Raw genomic sequence first — 23838 nt, 5'->3', positions numbered from 1 at the left:
CAACATTTCTCATGGATGATTCAAGACTCCTTTGATGAGGAAGACTTCAGCCAAGTGCTTAGTGTATCGACCTATCACTTACCATATCCGCCAAGGCAATGTAGAGAAACATTCCGCCAGCTAGAGCAAAGATAAAGGTGGCAGAGAAGTGGCTGCCGGCCACTACACCAAAGGCTAGTCCCACATAGCAGCAGCAAGCTGAGATGAAGTTGAAGAAGAGCGCTTGCTGGATTGTCATTCCAGCATTCAGCAGAATGACAAAGTCACCTGCAAGATGAAGGACAGTGAAGTTAAACCCAGGGGAGTGCACCATGTCTTCATAATCAGATTCCTGCCTAATAAACTCCTCAGGTAGCATTCTGAACATCTAACTTGTGTACATCAGTACATGTCGTATAGTACCAGGGGAATGTCAGCAGGACGAACAAGAAACTGCCTCATATGAAAGGAACTCCCATTTTGTTCCTCCCTTCTTTACTTCTCACTCAACTCTGGGTTTAGTTAGCAGATTTGGGTTTTTTCTACACACCTGTGGCCAACTTTTGCTATGTCCTCCCTTTTCTGAATATGTCTCTTCCCTAACTATGAAGCTTTTAGGGCCAACCCCACCCTTCCCTAGAAGCCAGTTTTCTGAACCAGATACTTGGCTTGGTTCTCCTCCTCTGTTTTATTTTATTCACTGGTTAAGTTTTGTTTTCATCACCTCATACATATTTTTTAAAAAAATTCTTAGCTTTCTACCTGGATTAATTTTCCTATCCAGACTCTGCTGGGTCTTAAATCTTGGACATTGGGAGAAGTCTCCTCCAATCTACATCTGGGTCCACAGAAACCTATTCTTCAGACCTCTGCTTTCGATAGGTAGCTATAATTTTTATTTTCTCTAAAGTCTAGTCCTACACTGCTACATAGTCCTGAGATGCCATGCATAAGGGACGGCATATAAAAATTTTAAATAAATAGTTGGCAGCTTTAAGAATTGCATTTAATTAGTTTAAACTGCTGGGATTTAAAGTGGAACTAAATAAGAATTCCAACCATTGCTAGCTAGTATATGCATTTAGTAATGTTTTTCTAACAGGCGTCGGCAAATTAAACTGTAGTCTACTTTACATGATGTAATTTTTAAATGCAAGTCACACCACTTTGTGGTTCACAGTTACAGTTGTATTTTCTCTGTAATTGTTCCACATTTCACATTTACTTCTGCATGTGATGTTCTTCTGCATTCATTTTTTCATATAAAAAATGTTTCTTGATATTTCCTGTGTGGTGTGTTTTCATTTCTTCAATTCACTGTTTTCATGCTGAAGTTTTTAAAAACTTTCAAATATGTTGAACTTTTAAATGGCCTTGAGCTCTAGTTACACTCACTCGCCCACTGGGACAAAGTCAGAACATTATTTCAGTAACTTCCCAGCAGGCCTGGACAAGGAACTCCCGTTTCCAAGCCTTATTAAGACACACTGCATAGAGGGCCAAAAACAGCATCATTTGGCAAGCTGACTGTTCCAGCTGATTCTCCTTTCTGTCTCAACTGTAGTGTTGCTTGCCTCTTAAAAGACTAGTTCACAGTGGGACAGAGGTACCCCAAGCTACCTTTAACACTGCCGTCTCAGTCCAGCCTCTAAGGTCTGGTTGTTAAGACCAAATATTTAATTTTTATACAGCCCAATAGCTGAGGCTTTCTGGGTGATGAACAAAAGCCTTCCCTTGATACCTAGCCTCCTGTGACTGCCCTCTGTTGCCTTCAAGGGTCTTAGATCATGAGGTCCATCTGCTCCAACAACCTTCTTTTCACAGTGGCCAATCAGATGCCTTGAGGTATCTTGAGATTTGAAAATAGAATTCTCGCTTCTTGCTGTCCCTCACCAACTAGTATTAAGTGACTGGATTCATATAACATAATGTACACTCAAAGGATGAATGTGAGTTACTGCTGAACCTTAGCTTATTGTGTTGTCTGAACTCAGCCGCACAAACAACCTGTGGTGCGCTAACCACAAATAACCCACAATTCACAATCTCTTCTTGAGTTGTTTGGATTTGTACCCGGGTTTGTAGTTGTTTTTCAGCTCCTTGTTTCCAGGAGTTCTGGTTCAGACATAAGAGTAAGTTTTTGGTTCCCTGTCAGTTACTGATTACTTCAGCCGATTCCTCTGTCCAATCATTAACTATACATTATGTAAAGGAGATTCAAGACAGGCAAATCAATTTCACTCAATAACTGTGGAAAAGAAGGTTCTCTATCCATTTCTTTCACTAAAGAAAAAAGTTGTCTTTTTTCTCAAATAAAAAGCTCAAAATACTTTCACCTTTCCTCGCAAGAAAGATGCTCCTACGACCTGATCATTTTGGTTGTCCCTTTATTTGTTCCTTAATAAAGACCTCATTGTAGGCAAACCTGTATTCATAATATCTAGCAACACTCAAGGGAATGTTATTGATTTTCCAGTCCTGTTGCATAGCTTAAGGAGCACGTACCTAGCTCATGGGGGAATTCTTCACAGAAAATGGCCACAGAGGTGCTGATTCCTTGAAAGACGGAGACAGTAAAAGAGGCCCCAATGGTTAAACCGTCGATAAAATTGTGAAGGCCGTCACTCAGGGTAATCATCCAGGCCAGGGTGCCAATGTCAGAATAACGTACACCTTTCAGCCAGTAGCATGTGCTTTGAGAAGCTTGGAGATCCTGAAAAGGCATTAGTAGAAGGAACACACAAGGCAGCAGGTCAGTTCTTGAAGCAAGAGCTCTCAGCCCCCTCCTACACAGGAATGTGGGTGAACCAATACTCCTGTGAGGGCCTTGCATCATCTAATGGGCACGTATGGCTGCTTGTACGCAATATGCACATCTTGCCACTGGTACCCAAAGCCTTGCCTATTTTGTATACATATGCACACAGGTATGTGTGAGATACCACACTGGGGGGAAGCTGGAGCAGAGAAAAGACAGTCAAGTCTCCCATCCTGGTGTCCTAATGAAAGATCATGAATGTAAACAAGCATCTAAACTGACCTCTCTACCCTATCTATCTATCTATCTATCTATCTATCTATCTATCTAGGAGACTTCTATGCCGCCCCATTCGCCGAAGCCTCGGAGTGGCTCACATCCATAAATAAACTTCCATAGAATAATATAAATTAACAGTATAAATTAAGTCGCCCTGGCCAAAAAATAAAATGAATAAATACTATTAACAATTAAAATGACATTCGAATAAAAAGGTCTTCGCCTGGCGCCGAAAAACAAATAACGACGGCGCCAGGCGGACCTCTCTGGGGAGTGCATTCCATAGATTGGGCGCCACCACAGAGAAAGCCCTCCTCCGGGTACTCACCCTCCTAATTTCCTTCACGGAGGGTTCCCAGAGAACGGCCTCTCCCGCAGATCTCAAGGGGCAGGTGGGCATATATGGATGTAAGCGCTCCTTCAGGTAACCAGGACCCAAGCCGTTTAGGGCTTTATAGGTCATCACCAACACCTTGAATTGGGCCCAGACTTCAATGGGAAGCCAGTGAAGCTGACGGAGGACTGGAGTCATGTGAACATAACGCCCAGTCCCCGTCAGCAGCCTGGCAGCTCTATTTTGAACCAATTGAAGTATTCGGACCGTCTTTCAAGGGTAGCCCCATGTAGAGCACGTTACAGAAGTCAAGTCGGGAAGTCACCATCATGTGTGTCACTGTCGCCAGGCAGTCGTACTCCAGGTAGGGGTGCAGCTGATGGATCAGCCGAAGCTGAAAGAAAGCGCTCCTCGCCACCGCTGTCACCTGAGCTTCCAGTGAAAGCTCTGGGTTGAGGAGCACTCCCAAGCTGCGAACCTTGTCCCTAAGAGGGAGCGCAACCCCATTCAGGACTAGGTTCAATTCACTCTCCCCGAAGCCCGATCCACCAACCAACAGGACCTCCGTCTTGTCTGGATTGAGCTTCAGTTTATTGGCCCTCATCCAGCCCATTACCTCGGCCAGGCACCGGTTCAGCACTGCCACTGCCTCACCTGGATTGGTGGAAAACGAGAGGTAGAGCTGGGTATCATCAGCGTACTGATGATTCCACAGCCCACACCTCCGAATGACCTCTCCCAGCAGTTTCACATAGATGTTAAATAGCACGGGGGACAGAATGGACCCCTGCGGTACTCCATGGCATAGCTGCCATGGCACAGAGCCATCGTCCCCAGCACCACCTTCTGGAATCGGCCATTGAGATAGGAGCGGAACCACCGCAAAGCGGTGCCCCCAACTCCCAATCCCGCTAGCCTATCCAGAAGGATACCATGGTCGATGGTATCGAAAGCCGCCGAGAGGTCCAGAAGAACCAACAGGGATGCACTCCCCCTGTCCTTCTCCCTGCACAGGTCATCGTACAGGATGACCAAGGCAGATTCAGTACCGTACCCGGGTCTGAAGCCGGACTGAAATGGGTCCAGATAATCAGTTTCATCCAAGAGTGCTTGGAGTTGCCCCGCCACCACTCGCTCCAACACCTTGCCCAGAAATGGGATGTTGGCCACTGGTCTATAATTAGTGGCCATCTCTGGATCCAGTGACGCTTTCTTCAGGACCGGTCGGACTACCGCCTCCTTTAAAGGGGCAGGTACCCGACCCTCCCTCAGAGAAGCGTTAACCACTTCCAAGATCCAGATCCCAATCCCGTGCTTGGCGTTGTTTATTAACCAAGATGGGCAAGGGTCCAATAGGCAAGTGGTGGGATGTACTTGTCCAAGCACTTTGTCCACATCATCAGGCCGCAATAACTGAAATTCATCCATTAATTTTGGACCAGATGGCGACATTGGTATCTCCCCAGAAGCCTCTGAATCACTAGTAGAGTCTAGCTCGTGACGAATCTGAGTGATTTTCTCCCTGAAATGCTTGGCAAAGTCGTCACAGCAGGCCTTCGAGGGTGGAACCAGATCTTTCTTAGGGCCAGGGTGGACCAGGCCTTGTACCACTTGAAAAAGCTCCACCGGATGGCATTTTGAGGAGGCAATGGAAACGGAAAAGAATTTCTTTTTCGCCGCCCTCACCGCCACAGCATAGGCCCGATAATGGGCTCTTAAGTGTGTTCGGTCAGATTCATCCCATGATCTCCTCCACCTACGCTCTAGCCGTCTCCCAGCCTGCTTCATCGCCCACAATTCAGGTGTATACCAAGGGGAAGAGTGGGCTCTGCCTGGTGGGAGAGGATGCTTAGGAGCGATCGTGTCAACAGCCCTAGTCATCTCCCCATTCCATAGTTCGACCAGAGCCTCGACAGGAGCACCAGTCTTGTCAGCCGGAAACTCCCCCAGGGCCTTCAGGAATCCGTCCGGATCCATCCGGCTCCGTGGGTGGACCCACACAATCGGGTCCGCACCCTTACAGAGGGAGAGGCCGCTCTCGAGCACAAACCTCACGAGGAAGTGATCTGACCATGACAGAGGTGTCAGACATAAATTCCTCACCCTCAGACCACCCTCTTCCTGCCCCGTCGAGAAAACCAGGTCCAGAGTGTGTCCACGTTCATGGGTCGGGCCTGTGACATGTTGAGACAGCCCCATGGCCATCATGGAGGCCATGAAGTCCTGAGCCGCCCCGGTCAGACCAGTCTCAGCATGGAGATTGAAGTCCCCCAGGACCAACATCCTGGGGGTCCTCAACACCAGGTCCGAGACGATCTCCATCAGCTCAGGCAGGGAGACTGTTGGGCAGAAGGGTGCACGGTACACCAACAGAATCCCCAATCTGTCTCGATCGCCCAACACCAAGTAGAGGCACTCCAGCCCTGGTCTCGAAGGGACTGGAAGACCCGTGAGGGAGATGGAGGCTCGGTAAACCAAAGCGACCCCCCCTCCCCTCCCCTCCAGGCGTGGACAGTGCTGAACCAGATACCCAGGCGGGCACATTTGAGAGAGGGCGACATCCCCCCCCTCCCACCCAGGTCTCCGTTATGCAAGCCAGGTCGGCCCCCTCATCCACAATCAAGTCATGGATGAGGGAAGTTTTATTGTGGACCAACCTGGCATTAAGCAGCAGCACCGTCAGGCCCGAGGGGCGGTTGACAAGACTACCTGGAACCCTCTGGCTGGGGGCAGAACCAGAAGGAGGGACGGGTGTCAGCCATCTGTCCCTCCTTCTTCTATGCAGACACGTTAAGCCCCCGCTGCTGTAACGTCCATTGCCCGTGACCACCCCAATGGCGGCGCCCCCGCGCTCCCCAGGAAACTCAGCCATCGATATGGCCAGGGACAACTCCATAAAAACAAATTAAAATACAATAAAACTTTAAAACAGTAAAAAACTCCCCATCTACCCCCCCCCCCGATGATTTAATGTACAGGGAAGCCATATTTTCTTGGCAATGCTGTGGCATCCGCCTTTCAATCATTCTCACTCTGCCAGTGCATCACTACGAACAAGCCGTTGATAAACGGGGAATATATCAATCTGCCTCTGCAGCAACAGGCCATCAAAGATTATATGCTTATGAATTATAAGCACAGCTCTTATTTTCTCGTCTCACATTTAGTTATTCAGGCCCAGATGTAATCCTCCCAATCCTCCAGCCATGGCTTCAGAAAGGAGGATCATGCTTCCCCATTCCTTCTTGTGTCTAAGTTCCCCACTCGCTTGCCTTTACTAATCTTCATTGCTTAATGCTAGCCAGAATCCCCTCTTAATCAGGGTTTCAGGTGCAGGTGAGATGCTAGTGTCACACCCTAGTGGACAGGGAGAAACTAATTAGTGTCAGTGCAACTTTAACCATGGTTGGGAGTGTAGGATTCATGCAGGGCAGGGAGAAAGCACATGACCCCACAGCACACTTCTTATTTCCTAACCTTGGAGGAGCAAGCAAGAAATTACATCTGAACGGGCCAAGCGCATGCAGGTGGCTGAGGGCAGAGCTCCTCTATGATTTTTCAACCAAGTCAGACTAAAATGAATGGCGGGTGGACTTGCTTCAGATGAAAGGGATGAAATGGTCTGTGTGAGCTCAGAGAAGGGTTCTCTTTAACAGGGAATCCTATTTGGAGTGTCTGAGCTTTGTGCATACACAATATCAAGGGGCATCTTGGGAGCTTATAGTTTGGAATAATCACATAGTGCAGCATGAAGTCATGTATCACCATGTCCTGGAGCCCCGATCAGATTGGTTGTTTTCACATGACTTGCCTGTGTTGCGATGTTGCTGCTGTTTACCTGCTGGCAGCAGCCTGAAGATGGACCTAGAATGCCTTTTTTGGCTCCTCTTTTGAGCTGGAGCTGCAGCATAGCAAGCGGCTAATGAGAAGGCTTCAGGTCTATTTTTGGGAGGCCAGGGGGGTGTAGGACAACTGAACATTTTGTGTGGGGAGAAGATGTGTAGTACTTTCCTTGTGTGCATGCTGCAAAACTCTCAGTCAATTTCAAACTTAATAGAAAATACATCAATCCAAGCTGGCTACAACTGTGAGCATTACAAACAGATGAGTTTTGGAGTAGGATCTAAATACACGTGTCCACTAACCTGAACAGATAAGGAGCTAACAATCTTCTCATCCACTGACGGATTCTTGCATTCCAGATTGCTGTTCTTGTTAGGAATCATGTGATCCAGGTCTCCGTTCTGCAGCTTCTCAGTGACTCCCTCCTCCTGGTCCTTTTTGGAAGGAAGCGTCTCAGTGCTGTAGTGGCTGTGGCTGTGCCCGTGAAGATGCTGGAGGGCAGAGATCACTTCAGCAAAGAATAGCACAGACCACAGCAGGCACGCATAACTCAGACTATATTCTCCAGCATCCACAGCTGTGGATCCTCCTCTAGGTTTTACCCACTCCTCACCTGGTGGCACTTTCATCGTTCATTAGCCACAGCCATCCACTTACTTCCACAACAAGGGTTGACAACTCGTGGGTTCTAAGCCTCCAAATAAGATGGGGGGAACAGGGGACCAGCACTTCTGGTTTTTGAAGTCCCATGTACTAGGAAGCAACTGTACCAGCTTTGTATACAATGTCTTTGTACACTATCTGTGTGTGTATTGGAACACGCAACGAGTCTACTTATGAGATATAATTATGAGTCAAATCCTTGTTGACTGTTCCATACAGTATCTGTTTGCATGGTTTGCTCAGCTGCTTCAGTTTTAAGTAATGTTCCATGCTTGTTTTGATCCTGTTATCAGCACCAAGCGTCTGAATGAGGTGAGATAAAACTTCAAATAAATAAGGTCCCACTGTTGCCGCGGTCTGCACTCCATAGTCCTCATGGACAAGGCCAGCTTCCCACGGGGAAAGAAGAGGGGCAGTTATAGGGGATTTCCATGCATCCGGCATTGCATTGGCAGGGATAGGAGTGGCCTGTTCCTATGCAGTTTGCACTCAGTGGCAGTCCCACGGGGCTTAGGTTTTCAGACTCAACTTTTTGAAGCTTTTTAAAATAATTGCCATTACAAAAGCTATCATTGGAAGTGGGCTCCCCCAAGCAGGTGCCCTTCAGATATTGGCCATGCTTGCTGGGGCTGAAGCCAGGATACGTTGGCGAGGATGGCAGAGGAAGGCTACGTACCAGCTCAGCAATCTCATATTCTTTTTCAGAGTTCTCATCTTATTTATTTATTTTATTTTATTTAAACAACTATAAGCTATCACTTAATCACATTATGGTAAGATTTTCATTGGACGTATCCCAAATATCCGTTGGGAACAAGTTCCCAAGTTCTCCAGAACGCTTTGGTAGACTAGGAATTCAACAAAGCGGGGTGTGGAGACAAAAAGGCCTGGGCATGGCTACTGCCCCACACTTACTGGCGAGCACTCCCAAGCACACATCCCAGAATACTTTGTAACAAGCAGGTGTTTCACCGCAGGGACTCCTCAGTCAACAAATCTATGTGGAAAAAAGAATTCTTTGTATTGCAAACATTTGCAAGCCACCTTCTTAGACTGCTGAAGTCCCAGCAGGATTCCTGCTCCTGATATATTTGCATGGAAAAAAATACAAAACTTGTTTTCTTGTTAGTGAGCGCCAGTATTTGATGCTAACCGATTTATAAATAATTACTTAAAGTAAAAGAACCAAGATCTCTACCAGAGTTGCATCCACAAGTCATTTCTCAGCAAAGAATAGAAATGCCCCACACCCTTCAGAGTTTGCCCCAGCTCACCTGGTCTTTCTGCTTGAGAAGCATTTTCAGTATTTTCTCTGTAAAAAAGAATAGGTAAAAGCCCCCGAAGACAACAGCAGATTTGGAGACATAATCATCTTTTTCAGGTTTGAACCCAAAGGCCTAAAATAAGGGCAGAAAAGAGTTGGTGAAGCACATAATTAAAGAACAAAGTGCGTAAAGAGTTTACATCCCCCCCCCATTTCAGCTCCCTTTCTCATCATCTCTAAGAGAGGCTGGGACAAGGAAGTAAAAAGTTCTGCAGAGCTCAGGGACTATAGGGCTATTTCTTGGTGACAGCTGGCTGCAAAGTCTCGTAACTAAAGCAGCAGATGGATGACTTGGCTATGCCATGCCATGTATGGGCCCACGTTAAGGCAATGATGTTCTGGTGAGGTTTTGATAGTTAATGTCACTTTCTGATGCTTCAAGATTCCTGATGTTATTTTACTGATTGCTTCTTTCACCTTGGTCGTTGTGGGTATTATTCTTTGTATAGCACCCCACGCACTCACAGAGCAGAGAGGCAGTCTAATACTACCCTAAAGGAAAGTAATATGGTTAAATACTCCTCCATGGAAATACATTCCTTTAATCTAGAAACCATTTCCAAGGGAAGGCTAACTTGCTCCCTAAAGCAGAGCCATCCGACAGAAGGTCTGATGCAAGAACCAGTGTTCTGATACTGTAACCCACTTCTCGACCGATGCGTGTCTCACAGACTTCATATTACAGTGTGGAAAAAAATTCCCTTACTCATTCTTTTCCTCAAGCTAATGAGAACATCCCAAAAATACCTTGTGCATAATTTTTAGCGAGGATATCCTCCCCGCAAATGCTTCACAGAGCAAACAGGCGAGTTCTCCCTTTTCATTCTAGCTCAAACAGTACAATGGTGAAGAAAATTGGAGGGGGATACCTTCTTGCTTGCTAGAGAAGTCTGTGGCCATGTGTGTGAATAGCTCCTTTCCTCACCGATGACCTAGCTTCCCAACAAACCATGTTCAAGAGGCTGAACAAATCTTTTATGGAAAATTGCTTTCCTGACATTAATGCGTTTGCTGCCTGGAGCTGGCAGCGCACGGAGAACGGACCAGATTAATGGCATTTGTGCTTATAAGGCCACTCAGCCGACATGCGGTAGCACAGGATTCCCGCCGTTTAAGGCATGAGCCCAACGTGGAACCCTCAGCATGGAACAGTTTCCTTATCTTAACAGCAGTAGCACTTAAGGTGACAAAATGCAGGTTTGAGATAAGCCTCCAAGTCATTTTTAACTTCACTTGACATTCAAGGGCTTATGGAGCAAAAAACCCAGGAAATGCCATGGAGATGGCCAAGTGCCAACTGTTCCACAATATCTGAGTCTATCAATCCCAGCACAATGCTATTTTCCTCAGTTTTATCTAGGCTTAAATGCTTCCCAGACTGGACAGAAATGCTCTTCACTCTGCCGAAGAGTGACTGATACCAGACTTGCCTTCTCATGATGCAGATGGCACAAAAGACACACAGCCACACAAAGAAGGCCCGCAGCAGGTGCCTTGGTCATACCTCAGGAATGAGCTGGAAGAGGGCATTGGAGTAGAGAGTGCCAATCGCCAGAGCTATGAAGTAGAGCAGCAGCCGCTTGTAAAAGGTCTTCTTCATGAAAGGCACCACACTGGCCCCGACCAGGGAGCAGAGGGAAATGATGGTCACACAGAGGAAACCATAACCCCAGACTGTGGAGACAGCATTGACCCCACCCCAGTGAAACCACAGGTGGGAGGAAATGCCAAGGGGAAAGTCAGAAGGGCAGAAGATGCAGGAATGAATTCACAACAGGGAGGAGGGGAGGAGAGAGAAAGAAATGGGACATTTATTAGTGATTGGTATGTCATCAGGGACTGATTCAGGCATGCTGGAAGCAACCTGGTTAACTATGGTTCTGGAACTCTGAGAAACCACTGAAGAACAGCAAGTGCAGTTGAGCCCCCTGGACTCAGTGGGAAATCAGCCCTGGACTTTTTCACTCACTTCAGAGAAGGAGAGATGGGGAAGACTCTCCCCACAGGCAAAGCAGAGACTGAGGGGCACCCCCTCTCCCTCCCATGTAGTCCCTATCCAGTGATCCTCCTCACAGCCCCACAATAAATAGCCTTTAGTATCCAATCCTATGCATTTTTGTTCCTAAGGAAGTCCCAATGCAAACTGCCCCAAACAGCAAGCTGTGCTTTGGATCGCAGCCATCAGACATTGATTCAGCTGAAAGCAGAGTGCACAGGTCACCAGCCCCACAAACTGCTGGCGGGGCTATTATCTTCATAGCAGATATTTTTCTATCTTTGCAGCACATGGTCCCATCAAGGGAACAATGACAGAGTTCCAGTGCCATGCGGAACACCCAGTTTTGCTCCCAGCATCCTATATACTTCACTTCCATAGTCTGTTGCATGGCCAGAGGGAGCCATTACACAGGTGGCCTTACCTGCCAGGTATAGGGGCAAGCCCCAGAACTTGAAAAAGCCTCTGCTGCCAAAGTTATAGAAGGCCTCACCAGAAGGAACATTTTCATTTCAGTTGTTCTTACAAGACAGAGAACTCAACAATGGCAGTGAAGCATATAGTATTATTTTTATTCCTGCTGGATCTCAAAGATGTTTTTGTTTGCAAGAAACAAATCTCTCCCCCCCTCCCCTCCATTAGATTTACAATTCCAGACTATAAGATCTACAAAAGAAAATGGATTACAGAGCACAATGCTTTTGGCTAGCCAGGAATTAGCTATACAAAATGAGAGTTGCACAAATTACAATAAGAGAAGCTGACAGAGATGGTTGGGACAGAGACTACAAATGTAGCCTTTAATCTGCAATTTTTCACAGCAGGGACAAATGAGATCTCATTGAAACCCCTGATTTTTGATGTGTGAGGAACTAGCTGGATTTACAAGCCCACAAAATGTATTTTAAAAATTATTGTTATTGTTACATTACATTTCGATCATGCCTTTTTATACAGCTCTCCTCTACTCCCTTTTATCCTCACACACCGTGAGGTGGGCTAGGCTGAGAGTGAGTTACTGGCCTAAAGTTACCCAGTGAGCTTTATGGCTGAGTGCAGACTAGAACCCAGATCACTCAGGTCTCCAGTCCAACACTCTAAGCCTTGCACCACACTTTACATATGTATGCCACACAGCTAAAGTCAGAACAGTAAGCCTGAAGAAAGAAGCGCACTAAAGGAATTACCTGACTTCAAAACTAGGAAGTAGAGTTCATGTTGATACTGAAGCAGCCCCCAAGCATGCAATTTATCCAAAATTGACTCAAGGCAGTATCTGACAAAGCCCATCATGGCATCAAGAATTTGCTTCTCTTTGTTGAAAGGGAATTATTAGATCAATTACTGAAAGAGGAACCAAGAGAAAACCTGGGGTTTCGACAGAGAAGAGCTCTTTCACTATAGTAGAAACCTGTATGATGTTTGCTCCTTACTCTTTGAACAAAAGCATCTGCAGGCTCCAGCTGCACCTTGCTTCCTAGCTAATACGATTCCTCAGCCCAGTGCAGAATCTGAGTGCTAGAGAGTCTCAATCCATCCACGTCTTCCTCATTCCAGGCCATCAACTGGCAAAGTCTGACTGAAGGGTACTATTATCCAGTGTTTCAGTGAAAATGCCCTCACCATATTTCCAAAGAAACAACATATGCCCCAAATCCAGCCCCTTTCAACCATATTTAGTGCAATGAAGAGAACTTTTCATCAGAAGCACCATCAACCGAATCCCATCAACCCTGGAATGAAAGTTCAAGAAAGTGTAACACCTCAAAGGTGCTCTGTAAAAATTCACACTGCTCTTCTTGACCACGGATGAGTGCAAAATCGATCTCCAGGTGTTTGGTCCAACTCCCAGGATTCTTGACCTTTGACCATGCTGGCAGGGGCCTCTGGGAGCTGAAGTCCAAAACATCTGGAGATTTAGCTCCTGTGCACTCATTCTAGACAATTGAGAATGACACGCAGCAACCAGAGCTCAGTGCTAAGTCTCGGCCCTTGAGGAGAGGGGGTATCAGCACCAGCTCCCAGACTTTATTTCAGGAAAATCCCCATAACGTGCTGTACACAGGCACAAAAGTCATGGATGTGTCCATGCAGCGACCACAAAGAAGAACCTGCTCCAAATCTCTCAGTTGACCCTAGGGAGCTTCCTGTTGCTCAGAGGGGAACCATGTGCCTCAAAAGCCACTGCAGAGGGAAGTGTTCTCTCTCTCAGTTGTGAGCAGAGAAACCTATTGAACCAATGCACAGGCAAAGGTGGAGTGATTATGACTGGAGCTGTGTGGGTGTGTCTTACTGCACCTCTGGGATCAGCTGGAACAGTGCGTTAGAGAGCAGCGTTCCGATGGAGAGCGCGATGAAGTAAGTTAGGATTCGGGCGAAAAATTTCTTCTTGGTGCAGGGCACGATGAAGACGCCAAGGAGGGAGGCCAGGTTAATCAGCGAAACACTGAGAAAGCCAAAGCCCCAGACTGTGAACAAGAAGAAAGGAGGGGAAGTTATACGCAACTAATTGAAAACGGGAAGGGGTCTCTCGATCCAGCAGAAGCTGTATGCCACTGAGTATATACCTTGACCCCACTAAGTCTGATGCAATCCAGTGGGAGATGATGATGATCAGCCCCAGGACTGCTACAACACATGGACTTCGCTCCTTATCCTTTCAGTTCCACTGCTAACACTTGGGAAGTTGTGGGAAACTGATCTGATTTACATTTGGGAAGAACTCATTAACAAGCTAAAAGCATCAAGTCAAGGTTTGTGATTAAGGATCTCAGGTAGCTTAAAATATTAGGGGTTCAGTGTAAGTAAGGTGCTCAAGACAAAAAAACGGAACAGGTGCTTTTGCAGTGCTAGCACCACCGCTCAGTTTTTAGCTGTGAGTTGAAATCTGCCACGGTCTGTTGGCTTATAAAAAAGGAACTGTGTTAGCCGTTATTTAAAAAAAATACATGAAAGGTGTCAAATCCCTGTTGTTCATTAACTATAAGTCTACATTTACGGGCTACAGGGGACATTGGGAATGAGATAGAAAACTATAAAGAATAATCCTAGAATAGTCCCACGCCTTCATTTCTGGAAGTTCTATAATATAACAGATTACGCAGACCTCTGTGTCTTCCCTTTTTATGTGTATGTACAACAGTGGTACTCAAACCCTGGTGTCCCCCCTTCCTTTGGATGGTATTCCAGGGTTGGATGTGAATTGACAGGAGAAGAGTCTTACTTATTCCCCACCGGCCAAGATCTGGGTCACCGTTACTCAAAGGATTTGTCAAGGTGATGGTAGCCTCGCTGCCTCATATTCTCAAATAGAGTTTCAGAAGGAACTAGCTTCCAGATAGCCTGAAGTGCCTGATCCTGCCTAATTTTAGATGCTAAGCAGGGTCAGGCCTGGTTGACATCTAGATGGCTGATTTAATGTTGTGAATTGCCCAGAAAGCATTGGTTAAAGGCAGTATAGAAATGTAATTGGTGGTGGTGACATTCAGCCCTATTTCTCCCTCTTTGCTAACATGGTCTTGCAGAACTCTGGAGAGAAAAAAACACTATGTCTCTCTACAATCTGATCTTCTAAAGGCAGCAGACCCAAAGCATCCCTCTTTGGAGGGGAAAATTGCCTGTTGTTCTTCGCAGGTGTGAAGTTTGCACCCTCAAAGTAAAAAAAATTAGACAGCGACTTTAATCTTGCATAGATCCTAGAGGCCTGGTTAGGACGAACACAGCCTGGCCCTTGAAATGGCAAGCTGGGACTCTCCCCACCTACAGATCTGAATAAACAGATCCACAGGCAGAGGCGCTTCCAAGCTAGCAAACTCAATGCTGCACAGAGCATACCAAGGACATGAATCTGACTTGGAAGACTCCTCCCCTTGACCAAACCGGGAAGGGTTGTGTCAGTCAAGATGTGCTGTGCGTGACACCTTAGAACGACTTGCTCATTCAGCTTTCCTATATGCCACAGGCAAAAGTCACCATCATTTTACTATTTTGAATTCGACTTTGGATACGATGCTTACAACGCCTCCAGAGGGACAACTCCGGCACTGGACAGATTCAGGGACATTATGAACACTGTCTGGGAAAGAGGTGCAAGTTGGTGGTAGAGCATGTCTCACATGCAGAGGATCCTGTGTTCAATCTCAACATTGCCAGGCATGGCTGGAAAATTTCCTGCCTGAAAACCTGGACAGCCACTGCTGGTCAGTGGCAACAAGGCCTAGACAGATTAACAGCCTGACTCAGCTTCCTGTGTTCTAACCATGCCTGTATTTGTGATGCCAAATAATGCTGGCCTTTTTTCTCATTCTCCTCTGCCTTTTCATTTAAAAAAGGCAATAGCTACACATTGCTGACTCATACTTTATCTTGTGATCTACTGAAACTGCTGTAATTACTAGTTTCTCTGCCAACACGCATCTCTGGTTTCTCTCTCCATTCTGCCGTGCAATGCAATCCTAAAGAAGTCTATCTAGAATTAAGTCCAAATGTGGTAAACAGGATTTACACTTGAGTAGGTGAGTACGGGCTTGAAGCTGCACCCAGCAGAACAGTGCTGTTAAATAGTTGCTTTCACCCAGTGGTTGTCATAGTTCACTGTCTAGAAAAATGTAAATTGTGCTGCAATTTAAAGAAAGTCTGGGATATAATGAGAGCAAATCCCTACAGTTCATAACTACAGACCTACATCTCCTGTGCACAGGCATCCTCTGTGAATGGATGCAAGGAGGCTCTTGGCTTTAAACTGAGAGGTGGCCTTACAGCAGTTAACCTTCTATTTAAGTTCACAGGCTGCTTCACAAAATGTAAAAGCCACACTTTCTGCAGCACAAACCAAAGCAAATAAAGTTCTGGCCTTCAGAAAGGGCAACATCTGTACATCCATTGATCTCTTTCACTGACCTATACAGACTGCATATGATCAAAGCTAGCTTACAACACTAGCAACTCAATTATCTGGGACAAAGCTAAAACATATTCTCAGAGGTAGGGGAGAACTAAGTTTCAGCTTCCCAGGCAAGGGCATTCCTTGTACAGGGACCTCAAGAAACAATGTGTCTATATAACTAACATCCTATAAAATTATTTAGGTTCAAGATGAAAATGTAAGACACTTCACCACAATAGACTCAGAAAAACAGTGACAAAATCACTCTTTTCTCCAAAATGATAATATCCTAAAGGAGAGTTCCAAGGCTTTCAACTCTCTTGCAGCTCTTTTTTGCAAGAAGGTCAGAATGGCCTTCTTAAGAGCTCAGCACATTTCCAAAGCACCAAATTGCTTGTGCTACCTGGAATGGAAAAGAAACTTATTTGGCCAACTAAGAATGGAAACCTTCAATTCTAACAAAGTGTGTGTATGTAAAATTACACACACCATAATATATGTAAATATATTGTGCAAGGAGCTAGTTCCTGGGACTATCATTTTAGAAAAATGTCTGAGATTTTGTTTAACTGATATAACGGATTTCTCTAGGCTCCCAAAGAACACAGTTCAATGCTCTTACTACATTTTCTCCAGCTTTAGGGTGTTCTTGTTACTGAGAAATTGATCTGTGTTTTTTATATACTCTCTGCTTTTATATGCAATATAGTATTGTAAGTGAAAAAAGATCCTTGGAATGAGATAGTTGAAAGAGAAAAGCCATAACTGTTATAGCCTGACAAACACCATCCCCGACTTCACCATCCCCGACTTCAAATCTTCTGCAAGTCCATTCTTTGGCCATAAGGTCATCCTACTGTGGAAAGAGAAAAACTCCATAAGGACAATAGCTCAGAGTTCTAGCTTGCAGGGAACAAGGAAGGCCAGAACATACAGCATTTCTGTCTACACAAGCTGAACCTGGCTGTCTTGCACCAGATATACAGACCTTCTACAGAACTGGGCTTCCCCTCCTCTGTTTGCTCATTCTCCAGATTCTCCGGCCTGCATGCTCTTGATTCCAGCTGCTGCAGGATAGTTGGGCAGAATTCTTGGAACTCACTCTGGCCCAGGTGAGACCCTTCACTCAGGTTGTGGGTAGCAAAGAGCTCTGAGGAACTGAAGCACTGCAGGACAGAGGGAAAGATATGTTGAGAATTACAGAACTGTACACTCCTCTGGCAGGAATCCTCTAAGGTTTCCCAAGCATTCAGATTTTGGACCAACTGAAGCGTAGGGCTTCGTACAGGATAGGACTTATCTCCTCCAATTCTGTAACAGCTTCAGCAGGCCCAAGTTCTCCAGGCCCGATTCAAAGTGCATTCCATTATGCCGCAACACAGGGAGGAATGGGGAATAGAGTTCATTTTGCTAACTCTGCAGAAAGGCCAGCTCCATCAACCTCCTCCCTCCCTCACCAGTCACCTGGTGGCAGCTATTCCATCAAGCTGTGAAGGAAGGCAAAATGGAAAGGAGGGGCCATTCTGTCAGTTCTCCTAAGACACGAATTTCATTTGGATCCTCCCCCTGAACTGTTCAAGCTGGTCATTTTAGTAAATTTCATAACTATAAGAATAGTGCTCAGATTCTTTTCCAATTGTTTTTTCTTCCCTTTATCCATGTAGGTCACATCTATTATATTGTGACCCTGTAGATGGGTGGGGGAGGGGGCTGTTTTTCCTGTTTCTTGTTTTTATTTATCTTATGTAGGCTGCTTTGGGAGGCTTTCTTGGTCAAAGGATGGTGCATAATCTCAGTTAAGCATAATCATAATACAGAAGTTGCTGATTTTGGCCTTTAATGCCCTGAACAGCCTAGATCTGGGTACCCCACAGACAACTTGTACTGTATAAATATGAAACAGAGATGCTGTTTCATGCTTCTCTTCCATCAGAAGCAAGGACTGTGGCGAGCTGGGACGTGGCCTTTCCAGTAGCAGCATGAGGATGCCTGTTGCTGCTGCTACACTGAATTTATATCTCACCTCTTCCAAGCGATCCAAGGCAGCTTAGGCGGTTCTCCTCCTCTCCATGTTATCCTCACAACAACAACCCTGTGAGGAAGGTTAGGCTAAGAGGGAGTGACTGGCTCAAAGTCAACCAGTGGGCTTCATGGCTGAGTGAGGACTAGAATCCAGATCTCCTGAGTTCCAGTCCTGTGCTCTTAACCACTGGCTCCCAACCAGCTCCCCCAAAGAGACCCACCCTGTTCCTGCTGTGTTAACTTGCAGTCATCAAATCAAGGCAGTGTTAGAGAGCTTTCAAAATCAACTGAGTGAAGTTAACTTGTGGTACTCTGTTTTGAACTCTTTAGGCTTGTTTTAATATGTTTTAAGTGGTGATATCTATGAGCGCTAGAGGTTTTAACTCCTGTATGATGCTTTGTGGGTGCATTTGGACTAACAAGAAGGAGACCAATATCTTAAATAAGTATAATACATTACCCAGGAGACATTCCTCTGCTGCTGCTTTGTATGGCTGATGTTGTTCCGTCCAACCCCCACATCTAGGCGATTCAACAGGGATTTAAGCTGCTGCAAAGTGAGCTTGTCATGTTCGCCATACCGGAGGAAGAGGTCCTGCAGGAAGGAGGCCGCCGTGATGGAAGGCTGGGACGGGGCTTCTGTGCTGGTTGACATACAGCAGGCAAAACCCAAAAACCAAAGGTGCAGCACCAAGACACATCTTTGAAGACTTATGTTCCAATGCATGGTAACAATGCTGAAAAGACAGTTGCCTATTAGTCCCTACAACAGGTGATACATTTTCAACCACACTTATTTAATTACTTCTGCTGCTAACAATTTTTTAAAAATCAAAGCTACCTGAACCCACCAAATCCTTCTTACAGCTTCTAGCATAAACAGTGGACTCCACCCCCCACAAGATGGAGGTGGCCACCAGCACATACAGCTTTAAAGTGGGCCTCAATAGACAAATACATGGAGGACAGAACCATCAGTGGCTACCAGTCATGACAACTAAACAGAAATTAAATTTCCGGAGGCAGTAACCTCCTCTATGCTAATTGTTGGAGAATAAAAACAGGAAGGCAGAGTTGTGTTCATGTCCTACTATGGGTTTCCCAAGGGCATCTTGCAGGCCAATGTGTGAACAGAATGTTGGACCAGAGAGGCCAGCAGAACTCCCCTGGCATTCTTAATTCCATTGGTTATCAAGTGCCAGGATTATGCAAGTCAAATCTGTAGCGATTCTACTCCATCTCCTTTCCCTGTTCTTCTTTGATACACAGTTCAAAGTCAGGATCACAGCCTTCTCCCTAAACCTTAAGAGAACTGGCTCTACTTTTCACAATCAAGGTAAGGTCTAATTAAGTCATGGCCTTTCCAGATTGCCTGAGGAAAACATCCATCATTGGGGGTGGTACAAGCTCAAACTGTGACCTGCCTCACTCGAATACAGCAACCCTAACATAAGCTGGATAAAGCCCACTTTGAGCTTGTTCTAATTCCATCTGGGACTCATGCCCCACCTCCACTATTGCCAGCTAAAGACTGCAGGGCTTTGGGGCAAAACCCCCATGATCCCTGGCAGCAAATGACAGCTGTGTGCAGTTGAGAAGCCCAACAGCACCTCTCCTCAGCTACAAGGCTATCATTAATTTGATCATCTGAGTTCTGCAAGCATTCCTAGCATGTACTAACAAAACCCCTCAAGGGGTTTTGAAAACTGCAAGGAATGCTTGCAAAATCTGGGTGCATTTGAGGTCAATGCTGTTTGTCCATCCCTGGTCATATAAATTTACTTTATAATCACCTTTTAAGGTACAGCCCTCTCAAGAGCAAAATACGATGCAATAACAGAATAAATAAGTACCAGTAACAATAGCAAGAGTTATCTCACTGAAATGTTCAAGTAAAAAACCCCTTGCAGTCAAAATTATCAGGGTTCCTTTAAAACACAAGAAAAAGCCCTGGAAAATACAGACTCTTGAGGGCTTTCCTGACAAGCTGCAGTGATGAGGTTTAATGAATAGCATGTAGCCATGCTTTCCAGTGATGTGGGGCAACTTCAGTAAAGGTTCTCTCCCTTATACTCTTCAACACAATTGTTCTCAAGGGATAGGTGAGCAAAAAGGAATTCCCTTGCCCTAAAATGCAGGCAGTCTTTCAAATAACTCAGCCCCAAACTGCTGCAAGGCTCCAAAGAATAAAACCAGCACTTCAGATGCAGTTTGAGGATGGGCTGGCTTATTACAGGGGTCATATTAATGGACTAACCCCTATCAATACTTGACCACCTGTGTCTGTCACCAGCTGCAATTTCCAAATGGTTGTTAAATGCATCCCCCTGAATGGTGCATTATGGTCCAGCCTGCACATTACTAATGCACCTATAACAAAGGCAAGACCAGAATTCTCCAGAAAAGGTTGCTGCTGGCATTCAGCCTGAGCTGGTAAAAAACATTTGCGGCCCCCACTGCCACCCAAGATTCCCTAGTGAGCAACAAATCCTGAAGAAGGCATGCTTAATCTTTCAGGAAGAGTGCAGTCTCGGCTAAGGTCAGTTATAATCTTCCATGCAGAGTGGTCGGTTTTCCTGCTCATCTTACTCACCCCCACCCCACCCCAGACAAAGGTTCAAGAGTTTCACAGTCTTCCTAGGAGCAGTAGAAACACCTGGGTATCACCTGTACACTGTCGTAACTTCAGCCCAAAACTCCAAATGGCTTTGTCTTGCAGTTTCATGTAGATGCTAAAAAATATAGGAGGTCAAGAGCCATGGAGTGAAAGGGAAGTCCCCCAGCACCACCAACTGTACCTGCTCCTCCAGTTAAGATCGGAAACTACGTATAATGCCATGCTTCCCAAGTCCAACCTAGATAAACAATCCATGGTCAAGTGGATCAAAAATGTGAATCGTAGAATCCTACAGCTGGAAGAGGCCTAGAAGGTCCAGCCCTCTGCTCCATGCAGGACTCAAGTCTCAGATTCTAACCAGGACTGACCCTGCTTAGCTTCCAAGATCAGGCAGGATCAGGTACGTGATTCTAGTCAACTCATCTACCTTCAGCTTTAAGAGTCAGTCACTTAGGTTTTCCACATGCTTTGCTTCCTTAGTAGAGGCATACAAACAACTGCTATGGAAAGAGGCAAAAGAAACAGAACAGCTGCTGTTGCCTCTGGAAAGGTCAGGGTGGGTTACCCTGTGCAAACAGAAAAGTGGCACACATATGTGAAAGAGTTTATTTTTACCCAGAACTACTGAAGCAGGATTGCTCAGTACCTGACCAGCTAAGAACACTCTAGAAGGCAAAGCAAAGAGATGGCAAATGAACAGAGTCATGCAAGATTACTTCCAGAATACACCGTCTACTGGTCAGACAAGAACAGAGCATAATGGAATTTTTTACCACATGGAAGATTTTTTTTCCAGCACGTAGGCCGCAGAAACTTTTCGAATGTGCACAAGACCTTGGGAGAGGTTATTTTTATGCCACAAAGTAACGAATATGAATAAATCCACAAGGAACTGATGGTACAGAAGGGAGTGTGCCTCTGTAACAGTTCTACTCTTAGTGAAGAAATCGAGCACTATTTAGTGCCTCTTGCAGTCTCCATCATTAAATCTCTAATTAGCCCTCTCAATCCCACTGAAAGGCAGATGTCACCAAGGATCCTCACCCCTCTTTTATAAAAGGGTTAATGGAAGCCACGAGAGATGGATTTGGCCAACAACTATGCCAGGGATGGACAATATGCTCTACCCAGAAGATGCTACTTCTAAGAACACCCCAAAGAGAAGATGACTATCCAGTGTTGGACCCAGGAGATCTGGTCCTAGCCCCCACTAGACACTGGATGAGTTTGGGCCAACCACAGACTCTCAGTCCTGCCTACCTCACAGGGTTGTTGCAGGTATAAGATGGAGAGCAAGAGCAGGATACTTACATAAACTGCTTTGAGTTCTTTAAAAAAAGGTAGGATATAAATCTAATGAATAAATAAACATTTTAAGAGATGAAACCCAATGCCATATAATTCCTTTACATCATTTATATTTTAAGAAAAAAGCAAAGGCACAGAAAACTGCTCACATACTAATTTTAGTATGCCTGAAGAGTTAAGCCCATAAATGCATAGACTCCCTAAGGACCCCCCACTGCAAAGCAAAGCAAAGCAAAGCAAAGCAAAGCAAAGCAAAGCAAAGCAAAAGGAAAGCAAAACCACACACAAATTGACTGCCACTTAATCAGAAAGGCAGACCACCCACAACATCATGCCTGGATCGAGTCTCAGTTTACTGGTCCTTATCCAGATAATGACTGCACAACACATGTTCCCTCATCAGCTTGCCCCATCCACTAGAGAAATATAAATTATTATTATTAACACCACCACCACCACCACTGCAGCTTTCGTTCAGGCACAGAGCATTTGTCATAACCTTATGGAGATGCAAGGAGAGAATATACGCCTAGGCAGCACCCTTACTCTCCAACTTGGAGCATGGGGACAGCCAAGTGCCAGAAGCATCAAACAATATCCATATAATTAGCCTAAAAGCTCTGCAAGGAATTACTGGCTCTGAAGCACTGCTATTTCCTTTCAGCCTAATTCAACTTTGTCTCTCAGGTCATAATAAAGTTTAGCAACCTTCCCAGTTCCTGCTCCAGAAGTCCACAAGTATGCCCATTATCTAGTTTTCCCACAGTTGGTGTCCAAGGCTAGAGTATCAAGCATGTCATGAGACCCAATCTCCCCTTTTCCCCTTCCTGCAGGTCTAAACAGAAAGCTTTGAAAATATAATTCTTTATTTGAGCTAGACAGGTTTTTTTGTGCTACAGGGTGCTTCGTATGAAGGTTGTTTTCAGCAATGCCAGAGTAGCGTCCCCTCCAGGTTGTGAGAACAGCTCTTGCCCACATGTAGAGTAGATTTATCACTGAATTCCTTCTTCCCTTCTTTTCCCAAAAGGCTCGACTCCACCCTCCTCCATTTACTTCTCAGTCAGGATGTGTGTGTGTATTTCAGGGAACAGCAGCAATTACTCTAACAAGGAGCCACAGAAAATATGCATATATGTGTGGGAGGGGAGCCAGTTCTGGACTAACCACAGACTTGGGGAAACACTGAAAAGTTGGAAGATACTGAGAACTTTCACTCAAAGCTTATAATTGAAAGAATTGCACTGGTAAGTGGGAGATGTTGTGCCTCCCCATTTTTCTCCTGTTGATTCTGCCATTTTCTGTCCTTTAACCTGGAACAAATGAACCCTGCTTCTCCCTTACTATTATTTTTCCCTGGTACTTTTCAACTGTGCACAAATTAGTCCTTTCAGTTTTCTTGTACATTTTGCCTCATGCCTTTAACGGCTGAAGTATTCAAGAAAAATTGACCAGGAAAGGTGACACATACTGGAAAGCTGCAAGAGTTTGCTTGTGAAAGACCAACAAAAACATCAAAAAAGAAAAATTACAAAAATGTTTGCTTACATTTCAGGGGTCAAAAAAACCTGACAAACTCACAGCCATTTGGGCATCAATGGAGAAACCAGTCATGGGAAGAGGACTGGCAAGATCATGAAAAATGGTGTGTGTGAGGTTCTACTCTTGCTGAGCGACAGGATAAACTATCAGAGCACGAACAACCCCTCAGACAAGTCATGGGTTGTTATTATGGCTTGTTAGTGAAAAGTTAAGTCACCATACAGAAAATATATCAGGTCTGCATGAACTGAAAAACCATTGTGAGTGTCAGGCTCTGGGCAGCTCCAGAGC

General features: G+C 45.4%; 1 protein-coding gene across 3 annotated transcripts in view; it reads right to left on the bottom strand.

Annotated features, from left to right (window-relative positions):
- Positions 1 to 23838, bottom strand: part of SLC39A14 (solute carrier family 39 member 14) — a 42204-nt gene that overhangs the window by 4212 nt on the left and 14154 nt on the right. For 2 of the 3 annotated variants that reach the window (XM_044437404.1, XM_044437405.1), the window contains exons 2-8: positions 18544 to 18820; positions 17050 to 17227; positions 10685 to 10854; positions 9131 to 9253; positions 7496 to 7684; positions 2485 to 2692; positions 83 to 267 (exon numbers count right to left, since the gene is read on the bottom strand). In XM_044437404.1, coding sequence (XP_044293339.1) covers positions 83 to 267; positions 2485 to 2692; positions 7496 to 7684; positions 9131 to 9253; positions 10685 to 10854; positions 17050 to 17227; positions 18544 to 18810 — 1320 coding nt within the window. In that variant the 5' untranslated portion in view covers positions 18811 to 18820. Of the gene's footprint in view, positions 1 to 82; positions 268 to 2484; positions 2693 to 7495; positions 7685 to 9130; positions 9254 to 10684; positions 10855 to 13474; positions 13645 to 17049; positions 17228 to 18543; positions 18821 to 23838 lie in introns of all 3 variants that reach the window. The other variant, XM_044437406.1, reaches the window with a different exon arrangement.

Source organism: Varanus komodoensis, unplaced genomic scaffold, assembly GCF_004798865.1.
Source record: "Varanus komodoensis strain SLA01 unplaced genomic scaffold, ASM479886v1 scaffold30, whole genome shotgun sequence".
Lineage (NCBI taxonomy): Eukaryota > Metazoa > Chordata > Lepidosauria > Squamata > Varanidae > Varanus > Varanus komodoensis.
Note: the sequence above shows the minus strand (reverse complement) of the source record. Positions and strands in the feature narration are given on the sequence as shown.